Source organism: Asparagus officinalis, chromosome 2 (assembly GCF_001876935.1).
Source record: "Asparagus officinalis chromosome 2, Aspof.V1, whole genome shotgun sequence".
Classification (NCBI taxonomy): Eukaryota; Viridiplantae; Streptophyta; class Magnoliopsida; order Asparagales; family Asparagaceae; genus Asparagus; species Asparagus officinalis.
Window position 1 is genome coordinate 75,312,286 of NC_033795.1, and position 12,735 is coordinate 75,325,020.

Below are 12,735 nucleotides of genomic sequence, written 5' to 3' on the forward strand. Positions count from 1 at the left end.
AATAAATGATCTTCTCTCAAATTGGTAACATTTTGTCTTTCCCCTATATATTTTCAGTACTCCAAGATCATACAAAACCCATCGTACTTAGAACTCCAAAAGGCCTCAAACCAAGGACGAAGGTGCACTTGGGAAAAACTGTCAGCCATAAAAGCCAATTGCGCCATCGAACTCGCCTTGGACGAATGTGTAGCTCTCTTAAACCACATGCGTCGCCTAAAGCGAAGCGCTCAGAGAGCAGCAGCAGCAGCAGCAGCAGCCACTGCAGCATCACAAGGGCAGCAACCAATAAACTCCACTTTCAGGTTCAACGCTTCTAGAAGAATCCCTTCGTGGAATTGCATTGCTAGAGAGAACTCATCAGGATCACTTGAAGATGAAGCTCTCACCGATACTGCAGCCATTTTGAGAAATAATCGAGTTTTCCACAGGAGTTTGCATGATGGTAGTGACAGTGAATCAGAGAGCATAGACCTTAATTCTTGGACAAGGTCTGGTGGGCCCCTGATGAGGACGGCCTCAGCCCATAAATTCATAAATTTTGTTCAGAATCTTGAGCTCGATCTAGATTTCAACAGGGTTTGGCCGAGGGAAGAGGATCCTGAAAGTCTAGCACTGCGTTCGAATAGAAGCTCAGATAACACAGACTCTGAATCTCGTGAGTCTAGTCATAGAACTGCTAGCATTATGGTTTCTGAAGGGGATCTGATACAACCTGAAAGAATACATAACGGGATAGTTTTCAATGTTGTGAGGAGGGAAGTGATAAATCCTATACAAAGAAGTAGTAGTGAATCAGAGCAACAGCAAAGCTCCTTGGCTGAAGCAGATGTTGAAAATTTGCACATGGAAAGTTGTGAGGATGTGAGCTCAGTTTCTGAACACGACGAGGATCATGAGGGCGAGTTGGAAGGATCAGAGTCGAGATGTGATGATAATAGAAGAGATCATGGTGCTGTTTTGGATGAATGCGATGGAAAAGAATGACAGATGGTTGGGAAAGAGCAAATGATGTGCATGTTTTATTTTTATTGGTTACTGTGATTCTCACAATTTTTGTGCAAGTGAATCTTGATCAGGCTCACAGTTGATTATATTGTTTTTTGTATTCAACGCATGTACATAAATAATTGGTTAGAGAAGTTTATTTCTCGTATCATTATAGTTAGTGATGGATCTGATTTAGTTCTTTCCCATAAAGTTTCTTTCCTCAGAAAGTTAGTCCTCTTCGAGGATCTCGATGATTATATACTGAATATACACAAAAGCTTGTACAACTTGAAAGCCTTGAGAGCTCTTGTTAGTTTTGTGCCCAAATTTGATGGGTACATATTGACAACTATTTGAAATTGAGTAGATATCATACGTGTTACGTTCTCTGTAGGTTGGTTTTTTTCCCCCTGTAAATAATTCATTGTAGCTTGATTGTGGAATATTATGTAAATTTTCACTACATAACCTTAAAAGAGTTGTAGTCGGATTTAAGTGAAGCATTTGTGAAAATGAAGAAAAGTGACAAGTGAAGAAGGATTAAAAATCAATGAAGGATTTGGCTGATATGGCTTCAAATACACAGACGCGGTTTGAGACGGAGGATAGATTTTCAATCTTCCAAGTAAAGAATAAGAGTATCATCATCACGATGAAGACAAATATGAGCATCAAACAAAACCAGATTATTTGTTCTATAAATAACATCAACGAAGATGGCACAAAGAAAAAAATTGATGGCACAAAGAGAAAACAACTTTTCGACATTTGAGCGTCCCACTTATTCTTATACAACGCATCCAGTTGCTAGAAGATGGAACTTAGAGCAATGTTCAAGAATCCTGACTCTCTTCACTGAAATATTTCATCACAGACCGATAAATCAACAATAGCAATTCAACTCATCCAGAACTCCATTCAGACATGAGCTCTTCACATGAGAATTCATACTGATTACATGAAATGGGAATATTCAACTATTCAGAATCACAAATTCTAACAATCAATAAGATATAAAAGATACAAGATAACATAAATAATTATGAAGATAACAGCTCAGTATAGCTTTCCAAAAATACAATTATTTACAACAACACATTGACTCACATCCATAATCATAAGAATGCTTGTGCCTGTAATGAAAACTATTCTGGAATTTCTCGTCTTTGCTCTATTTTCAAATCAATTTCTGGTGAATCATGCTGAATTGAGATAAGCTCCTTAAAAAGGTCATCTAACTGATTGTACATAGAAAGTTCTCCATTATCACCGCTACTTATCTGAGAACTGCTTTCTGAGGGTTCTTGCTTAGTCTCTGCACGTTGGATGCTCTCGTGATACATTTTGAGTGCGTCCATTGTGGAAATTTTATGAGAAGATTGATATAAGTTCCGAAGCCTCTCCCTTTTCTCAACTGTTCTTGCTAACTTTTCTTTCAGATCGTCAGAAAGATTAATATAAGCACTGCATAGTAAAGTGATTTAGTAATCATCCGAAAATTTCCGACTATCCTGAAAGAACAACTATAGGAGAGTCATACCTAGAAATTCCTCTAACAAGGCCCCAATTGTAACCACTGTGTACAGATTGCTTAAAGCCAACATTAAAACCTTCTTGTGCAGAAGCTTCTTTGCCTGCTGTAATGCCATCTCGATATCCCATCTTGAAGTGTTTAAGAAATAAATTGGTGCATTGAAATGATTATGCAGTGTTGGTACAAATATGAAGAGATTGAATGTTGCAAAAATTTCTATGTGAGGATACCGTATGAAATTGTTCATGCCTCCGTTTCCACTCCCTGTTTAGAAAAGATGAATGACTTGAGGCCTCATTTGTATCGGTATCTAAGGTTTCATCTTCACCCCAGAAGTCAATATCGTCATCTACAAATAATCAAGTATAAACATAATAAAAGGTAAGAAAGAGAAAATATCATTATCATCAAGAGAAATATAGCATATGCTTATGTCATTATACCATCAAGAATCAATGAGCAAACCAGTAAGAGGGATGATCAAGAAATTTTTATTAAATAGAAATTCATATAACCATCTAATATCCATGAGTCCCAAAGCACACATTACACACATTACACTTCAACTAATCATTAACAAATTATAGGTAAGTAACAGACTCTTTCTTGCTAAAATGTTGACCCCAAAAAAATTAAGCATAATAACTAGGGGAAAAAAACCTGCACACCATTCATCCATACAAGAGAACTTTGAATGATGAATGAACCAACTAGTTTCTGCACATCCTTATATTCACACTGAAATTTTCTTTTCTTCCCTCTTCTTCTTCCTTTTTTTTTTTGAGTCATCGATTGTTGGCTTCCCACCAGCTTTCTTAAAGGATGTTTGGCAACTTTGGATTGTGATCCACTAGGATTAGCAATATAATCCACTTAGATTATAATCCATAGTGTTTTGTAAATTTAATGGATTATAATCCCTTTCGAATAGTGGTGTTTGTCAAATGGGTGGATTATAATCCATTATCAAAATGACCAAAAAGGACATGACTCACAATCCACCAGAAAGGCCATCACTTGAATTTTGAGAAATCATGAGGGGTATATATGCCTTTTACTTGGTCAAACCTTGTGTCTTATAATCCAGCAAAAAATACCATTTGCCAAACATGCTCTTAGCAGTGGAAAAAGAAAAAAGCTACTAATAAATGTTTGCAGTTCAATCTTTATGTATCGAACAACAAGATTATCAAGTACAATGCATTATTTCCTCTTCAAATGACAAAGATATATGCGTGATGTATTTTTATCTCACTTTTTTCTTAAACCAACAAGTATACTCATTGCTCTAAAAGAAAATGAAAACATAGAGGAGAACAAAAGGTAGAAAGGTTTATTACCCAAGAAATGACTAGATTTAAATGCCAGACTTGAATGAGATATAAACACCACCCATGTTGTGCTTTATAAATTAGTTTTTACGCCGATCTCAAATCAGGACAAGGGTCCAGATATTGCATAACTTGCAGTAGGCAGCTGATGAACATTACAAAACTTGTCTCAATATCCATGAAATAAATCCGGAAGGTTTGGCTTCTTTCATTTCCTAATTGAATGAAGCAGATTGAGGCTTTGACCTCTTCCTTTTTTTTCTTAAAAAAGGGAATCCTGAAGGTAAATGAGAGGATTTGTTCACAGGTAATAGAGAATAACATGTGAACCTTTTTAGTTTTTTCCCCCCGAATGTTTTGCATCTCAATGAAATTCCTATTTTCTTGCCAAATGAGATGAAAAATATTAGTGGAGGAAGAATGACAAGCAAGTAAAATTTCAGAAATCCATCCTAAAGACAAAAATTAATTAACATCCTCCATAACATTGATGAAGATAACAGGTGAGCGATCGTAGTAGCATAAGATCATACCATTCAAATCCTTGTCATCATTGCTAGAGCGTGGAGCTGTTTCAAGGTTGAGATGTTCCATTGATCCTTCTAAATCTTCAAAGTTACAAGAACTTCCGTTTTCTGAGATGATAGGGTCAGCAAATTGGGATGTATACTCAATTAACAGAAACAATCCTATAAAAAACTATAAGAATCATAATAATTCATCTTTCCATATGCGGACTTAATGATATTTTTAACAAGTATTAGTTAAATGTCTGTTCCGACACGGGAAAAGGAATACAACATCATAAGTTTTTTTTTTAAACTTTGGATTAATGTTGATAAAGTCCATGTCAGAGTTATGCTTCTCCATTGAGCCCTAAACTTTGCAGGTTAATTACACTAAGATATGTGCAGTGTCAACATGTGTGGAAGATGAATCCTGCCTAGATATCAAGACCATGAGCATATCATTCGCGTAACAAAAATCACAATAACAAGATGTAATATAAAATGCTATTGTTAGAAGTTCAGAAATATATTACTAGATATCAACAAATAGTTTAAACCATCGTCATAACACAAAATGAAAGGTATTATCATATATGCACCCAATGTTACAGAAGGCGCTAGGCAAACTGTACGTTTGAGCCGGGGTCTAGTGCCTAGGCTGTGCCTAGACGTTTGCCTATTTTTTAATTTATTTAATTATAATAATTCACAAAAATATGTATTAAGTTCATAGAAAAATATGTATTTACTTATAAAAAATGGAAAATTTATAATTTTCCATGCGGCTGCAGCTATGGGTATCGAAAGTGGCTAAAATATATAGAGAGAGAGAGAGAGAGAGAGTAAAACTCTTGTCAACTTAAGTGGATTGAGTGCTTTGTCCACCAAAGTTTTTAACCGTTGGATCGTGAATCTTGATAAATATCTTGATCAAAATTAAGATGCTCATTTATTACACACGGGTATAATTGGAATTAACAAAATAATCAATTAGTGATCCTCTTCCTCCGCGGTTTTAGGCAAGAGAGAAAAAAACTCAATTTTGATTCACCGCCAGCGTTGATTCACCGCCACGTTTTTAGGCAACAAAAAAATCAATGATTGCACAATGGTTTGAATTGCAACGCTTAATTCTTGTTCATATCAATCATTGAATTTTTTTGGTCTTCATGTTGCCCTAAGAAAAAAATAAAAGAAAGTTGAACCATTGCAATCATTGAAACTTTTTTTGTTAATTCCAATTATACCCATTAGAAGCATGAAGTTTCTCTAAGAAAAATAATTAGGGTTAGGCAATCACCATTAATTTTTTGCTCATATCAACCTTTTTTATGGTGATTGCCTAACCATTGCAATCATTGATTTTTTTTTTGCTACCTAAAAACGTGGCACTGAATCAAAAATGAGTTTCTATCTCTATCTTGCCTAAAAACGTGGAGGAAGAGGATCACTAATTGATTATTTTGTTAATTCCAATTATACCCGTTTGTAATAAATGAGCATCTTAATTTTGATCAAGATATTTATCAAGATTCACGATTTGTTGTAGTTTTTTTTTTAATTTGCCCCCCCAAAGTTCTCAAATTGTTGAACATGCACCTTAATGTGAATGCGTTCACAATAGGGTCTATATTAAACCCTATTGTTGAACATGCACCTAAATGTCGACCTCGACCTCGACCTCTAGCTTAATTCGACACCTCAATCTAAGTGCTGAAATACAGCCACACCCGTTTGTGAAACTTGCATATATCATTTGGCTATCACAAGAATATGCTGCATGGGCGATTAATTCCCCTCGTGGAAACCACTGTGAAAAGAGTAGAATTATAATACAACGAAATTTGATGAAAATGACCAAAGTGCTATAGAAATAATAAACAGTTCATGTTACAGATTTAAAATGAAATTTGATGAAAATGACCAAAGTGCTATAGAAATAAATAAACAGTTCATGTTACAGATAAGATATTATAACACACCATACAATGTATAGAATTTAAAGAAACTTGAGAAAAATGAAAGAAACCTAAGTTTGTATTCTAGCAAGTGATTACAGAATACAGCAGTGTCATAAACTAATAATCCCATTAATATAACAGTCTCTGAGCATTCATGGGTTATGAATGTTTAATATAATGTGATTAATATTAACTTCGAAAGCGTGGTTAGATGACCAAACTACTCATTCCCTCCCCATTCAGTAAGCATTCAGCCTGAAAACCTAGAACATGTACCCTCTTCAGTAAGCATTCAGCCTGTGTCTCAGTGAAGTTATTGAACTACAATGGCACAATGAGCTATCATTCAAATAATTTTGGTTAGCAGTGAATTATAAATTATAAATTACATTAAAAAAATCTAAATTCCTGCCATTTCCCATTACAACAAAACTACTAAACAATAGCAGCTAATTAGTAAAACTTTTTTAAAAAGGATCTACTAGAAATTAGAAGATAAAGCCCATATCAATTGAAAAATTTAAAACCGTAGAAACTAAATCAAAATAAGGAATAATTGTAATTTAAAATAAATCCTAGAATATAAAATTACCTTCTCTTGATCTGAGGATTGGGGATCAAAGATAAGAGGAGATCGAAGGGCAGGAGAAGAGATCTAGGTCGAGAAGTGGAGATCGAAGGAGAAGAGATCAGAGGCCAGAGGTGATCGAAGGCAGAGCTCGAGCTCGAGCTCAAGAGAGAGAGGAGATCGGAGGCCGGAGGTCGAGGTCGAGCTCGAGGGGAGAGGAGGAGGTCGGAAGCTAGAGGTCGAGGTCGAGCTCGAGCTAGAGATGAAGAGGAGAGAAAATCGTGATTTTTGAGATCGGGTAGTTTCTGAAGGGTGAAGAGTGAAGGCGAAGGGTTTGCTGGAGTCGGGTTTTGGTTTTGGGAGTATGGGTGGGCAAACGGGTGAATATAGACCGTCCATTTTGCACCCATTTAGTTTGGTTTGAGAGGAACCCGTTCGATTAGACTCATTTAACTAAATGGGTGGGTTTTGGGCGGGATAAGTGATGGGTGGGTCAGGTGGGCAAATGGGTATGGGCAAAATCTGCCTTCTCTAGGGCACACCCCCAATCACAACTCCAACCACACCCTCTCTCTTTCTCTTGCTACAGTGCCCCCGGGCCCTACATGAGATTTAAAAAAAAAAATTACAGTGCACCGGGCCCCACATGAGATTTTAAATTTTTTTTTATTACAGTGCACCGGGCCCCACATGAGATTTTAAATTTTTAAAATCTCATGTGGGGCTCGGTGCACTGTAGCAAAAGAAAGAGAGGGTGTGGTTGGGAATGTGCCCCTATCATTTTCCTAACGATTTTTGTACTCCCCACTCCTAAACCTAGAGGCCTAGAAACATCTTAACGGAGGCTACTATAAACATTGTTGTCCTCTACACTATACATCCAAAAAGCACCACGGCATCATAAATCCATTCACACCTCAACAAAGTTTTTGCACCGAGATACCCGCTCCCGCGTCACTTTCCACACAACCGTCCGTATGAGATTTCCTAAGACCGCAAATATTGAATATAAACATTTCATACTTTCATATATGAGCATGATACATAGCATCAAAGTATTAACTCGTAAGTTCACGTCCTCATCATGATGGTCTCCCTTCTGTTGTTCTTCTTCCTTCTCTTCGACGCGTCATCTGCATCACCTTCTCCTACTTTGATCAGTGGCTCAACTGATGAACTGTACGGCCATACGAGGATATCGGGGTTTCGGGTTTTGAACAGGAGGCTAATGGGTGACTGCCCGGATCCGAACCCGTACCTTGCCATCAATGTGAGTAGTGATTCTATGTTGGATGACGAAGGAAACGTCACGGTTACGGTTAGTGGAGTTATTGTGCCCGATAAGTCCGATTGGGTTGCCATGATATCTCCATCAAATTCAGAGTAAGCAGCTGAAGATACACAAATAATGATGAATATTACGCAGTATTATAAAATTTCTATAGTTTTTTACGAGAAGATGGTCAAATTTAGTTCTATTTGAAGTCAAAAAACTTATGGAGAATTTCAACAAATCCTCCTGAAGTTTTCACTTAAATAACACTAGTATTAAGCGGGCGCATCGTTGTGGATATTATTTACCTAGTTATATCTATCGTCAAATTGATAATATAATTTTCATATATAAATTTTTAAAAACTTTAGCGACAACTTTTTACTATTATTTACAGAGTGTAACTTCCAAACTAGTGAATAAAATAATACACCAATTAGGAAGTTTTATCAATTTTCTATACTATAGTCAGGAAGGATTAATGTTTGTGAAATATCTGGTAAAGGTACAATTCATCATTTGCGAGAATAAAAAAAGATATGAACAATATTTTCGATGGTAAAAAACATTAATTCAGCTTGAACAATGGATAAAGGACCAAAAATATTCATTGTAGCGTACAACGCATCTAACCATTCAAACATTACACTGTAGCATGAATATTATTTATGGGGGGAAATCATTACACTCCGAACAGTATGGCTAAGGCTGAAAATGTTACCGTAACATAAATAGTATTTTTAATAATCTGAATCATGAAATAGTATCTGCGATAGCATGAATAGTAATTTTGAGGTTTTGTTTTCAAGTTAAAAAAGTAGTAGATAAGCTCCCCGGATTTGAAAATGAACAATAGTCTTTCACGAAGTAATTGTGTTTTAATAAAACTATTGGGTGTTTATACACATTAATGCATCAATTGCGCCTTCATTCTTATCATCTTTATCTTTTCTATTTCTGGTTTATATAATACTTTTTTTAAATAGGTTCGGGAGGTAATTTTGGCTTTTTAGGGGTCATTTTTACTCGTGTTTTTCGAATATGACAGACTTTACGAAAACAAAGTAAAATTTTGTGATTATTGAAAGCATGAAGCCAAAACAAATCATAAGTTAATGTCTTACATATTTCAAACATCCTTTTTTATTGTGTTTCTTAATCTTAAAATGGTTTATTATGAGCAGAGTATCAGACTGCCCACTGGTGAAATTCATGTACTTGCAAACTGGTGACAACAGCAGCCTGCCGCTTTTGTGCCATTATCCTGTCAAGGTGAACACATTCCTCAATTCTTATATGACTATTCCATCCTTCATAAATAAAAGAAGGAAAAGGAAAAATGTAATTGGAGTACCTTATTAATTTCGAGCATAATAATAACTACATTTTCTTAATTGCTTTTAGGGCGGCAATTGCACTTAGACCCCATGTAGCATCGTACTGTGCCACTTGTTACTCCTTAAGTTTGATCTCGGCATAAGTGATTTTTTTGCTATTTACTCTTTATCATTGGGGTATGTCAGTTTTTGTTTTTGTTTTTTTAAAAATACATCTCCAAGGGCAAAAAAAAGAGCTCACATTTGCATCTGCCAATATCAAACTTAAAGAGATAATAAATAACACAAACGATACTACATGAGTTCTACCTGCAATTAACCCTTGCTACTTTTATACATGAATACAGGAAACTCCAACTGCTAGACACACACACACCACTGAGGAGTCTCAAACAGATACAATAACGAAAGTAAGGGCCCGTTTGGTTGATGCTTTTGGCCTCGGGTGTTGAGCAGAAAGCCTGCCAAAAGAACATTTTTGGCAGGCTTTCTGCTCAAAACGCCTCTTTTTAGAGGCGTTTTGGGCCGAAAGCCTGCCAAAAGTGCTCTTTTGCAGGCTTTCTGTCCAAAACCCGAGGCCAAAAACATCAACCAAACGGGCCCTAAATAAAACTGATACAAGTGCGGTACAAATACCAATAACTCGACATGTGTTAAAATTGATCAAATGCATACATCTGAATATGTCAAAGTGCACGCAAACTAAAATCTGTATCATTCACCCATGAATAATCACAGGCTCAACACTTGAGCAACGATCCATCATACCTCAGCTGCAACAAGTCAGAATGCATCAAAACCAAAGAGAATGACTGTGAGGTTCAAACTTGCAGTGGCTCCATAACATTCCATTATGTAAACATTAGAACCGATATAGAGTTTGTGTTCTTCACCGGGGGATTCGACACTCCTTGCATAATGAAAAGATCGAGCCTCTCAAATTCGCAATCCAAATAAGCCTCTGTATGTCATCTCTCAAGCATAGATTCCAGCAGGGAACATCGGTTTTAATTTTTGGAATGTAAAGTTACGTATTTGATTTCAGAGGATCTGAGTGGTGCACCTTTTGCTTGTAGATGAGATTAACATGGGTCAGTGGTGATAAAAGCCCACAAAAAGTTCAGTATGGAGATGGGAAGTCTGAAACGTCAGCTGTCACTACATTTACTCAGAACGATATGTGCAGTGAGTTCTCTATCTCAAGCTTCTGGTACTAATAAGATTTACACCTACAACAAGAATGTGTTATCATTAATAAAACAAATAATCAAACTGCAAAGGAAGACGGCTATTGGAGTTTTTAATCATTTTCCAATGATGTTTCATCCAAATTGTTTTAAAGAATAATTGCAAACGCATATCCTGTTATTAGGACACAGTTTCTCTGATGCTCAAATGGAGTTCTCTCCGTGATATTTGCAACCTAGTGTTATGTGACGTCAATGCGTTGTAGAAAGAATCCCTGACATTTCAATGTACTGCAGAGAGCCCCCCTATTCTCTTGTAGATATTTTCTATAGGTACATATGACAGAGAGAGAACTATCTTTGCATATAGAATGTAAATGTTAATAAAAATGTTTTTCTTTGGGAATAATTGCCTAAAACCATATAGTATAGGGGCTATATACTGCACTCATCCCTTATTCTCATTGAAGATTCAAAACGGAATCAGGTTAGGCTTAATTACAGAAAATTTGTTTCATCTTTTATGCTTAATGTTTTATATGGTGTATATGTAGGTGGTACATTAGCAAGCCCTGCCAAAGACTTTGGATGGCATGATCCTGGATACATCCATTCAGCTGTAATGACTGGTTTAAAACCTTCTCAATCCTACTCTTATCGATATGGAAGGTAAACATTTATTCTATAAATTATTTGAGATGTGATGTTCACTGCTTAGATTATAAAATTAAAAACAGACAATTGTAGTGAACATAAAACAATGAGTAAAAGAATATAGAATAGCGATAGAAGAATTACATAACAATTCAATCCGCTATTGTGTTCTTTTTAGAGAGAAAAATTCGATCCTGCCATAACACAATTTTTTAGTTCCTAAGGTTAGCATGTTAAATTCTTTTAGGCTAGTGAAAGTGGTACACCAGGGTTATGCTAACATTGTATCTAATATTATATTGGTTAGACAACAAATTGCATGTACTCAATTACCAAAGAGATCTGATTATAATGAAGATCTAATAATTTTAGATCTAAGTAGAGGAAGAACTTACCTTTGGATCTTCATTGCTAGCTCCTCAATCTATGATGTCCCAGTTGATCTTCATAACTTATCCCTCACCACAGCAGGATTAAACACTGGTTTGACTGTAGATAATTTTTGGCTAAGAAGAAGCAATTGAGAGAGTAGATCTTCACAATGGAGGTGCTACAAAACAAAACGAATAAAAGTAAGTGGATCAACAGAATTGAAGTTACCAGACATAACCTTCTGCATATAGGAAGAAATGATGGATGTGCTATGAAACATTATATAAAAAGGCTTTTATGAATTAGGATAATCAATTCTCTTGAGTTACCGACTTTACAGGTTTTTTATGACTCATTCCTTCTGAGGATGTGTTTATATTTCAAGTCATATACTGTTAATAAGGCAATCTTATTCGCTGTTTCTGTATGCTCCTTCTTTTTACGGTGTTTACATTTCTTGTGATAAGATTACATTCGTTAAGTAATTCTAATATTGAAGCTTTTACAATGTAGTGATACCGTTGGTTGGAGTGGCCAAATCAAATTCAAAACGCCACCTTCTGCAGGATCAGATGAACTAAGGCTTCTTGCTTATGGTGATATGGGAAAAGCTCCATTAGATGAATCTGTTGAACACTATATTCAGGTATATTTATGATAATTAGAACCAGTTTTAATTTACGATTTGGAAAAGGTTGAGGCATAAAACTAAGAATATGGAATACAATCTAAATAAGTAGAAAATCTGTTGAAAAGCATATAAGAATATTAGCACCCATATCTTCCAAACAAGTACTTACATGCTGAAAAAACCATTAATTAAGGTTGCACTTCTGCATTAATTTCTCTATGTTCAACAACACATATATTATTTCCAACTGTTCTCGATCATCAGGGACATGAATTTTTGATGAGGCACTTTAATGTGGTTTGATCAACTTATCTCCATCAAGAAACATAAAGCTACTATGAAGGGTAAAGCCCAATCGGCATTCTGTGTGTGTGCGTGCGTCATGCAG

The 12,735-nt window shown here is 35.8% G+C and overlaps 2 protein-coding genes and 1 pseudogene across 2 annotated transcripts in view; 2 read left to right on the plus strand and 1 right to left on the minus strand.

Annotated features, from left to right (window-relative positions):
* The window catches only part of LOC109831634 (triacylglycerol lipase SDP1), a 6,833-nt gene extending 5,639 nt beyond the window's left edge, over positions 1–1,194 (plus strand). The window contains exon 4 of the mRNA XM_020398993.1: positions 58–1,194. Coding sequence (XP_020254582.1) covers positions 58–987 — 930 coding nt within the window. The 3' untranslated portion in view covers positions 988–1,194. The remainder of the gene's footprint in view (positions 1–57) is intronic.
* On the minus strand, positions 1,950–7,255 carry LOC109831635 (yae1 domain-containing protein 1-like). Its single transcript, XM_020398994.1, has 5 exons — positions 6,918–7,255; positions 4,389–4,490; positions 2,755–2,873; positions 2,531–2,652; positions 1,950–2,454 (listed from the first exon to the last, which is right to left on the minus strand). Exons 2-5 carry the CDS (start codon positions 4,447–4,449, stop codon positions 2,136–2,138), a joined length of 621 nt encoding a protein of 206 aa, XP_020254583.1. The 5' UTR covers positions 4,450–4,490; positions 6,918–7,255; the 3' UTR covers positions 1,950–2,135.
* LOC109831325 overlaps positions 7,981–12,735 on the plus strand; it is a 12,827-nt pseudogene continuing 8,072 nt past the window's right edge.

Bases quoted from the DNA above. Each gene is read 5' to 3' on its own strand.
- LOC109831635 (XM_020398994.1), bottom strand. From the start codon at position 4,449: ATGGAACATCTCAACCTTGAAACAGCTCCACGCTCTAGCAATGATGAC. The intron at 2,874-4,388 runs GTATGATCTTAT...GATTATTTGTAG, and splicing joins TGATGACAAGGATTTGAATG to ATGACGATATTGACTTCTGG. The intron at 2,653-2,754 runs GTATCCTCACAT...AAACACTTCAAG, and splicing joins GGCATGAACAATTTCATACG to ATGGGATATCGAGATGGCAT.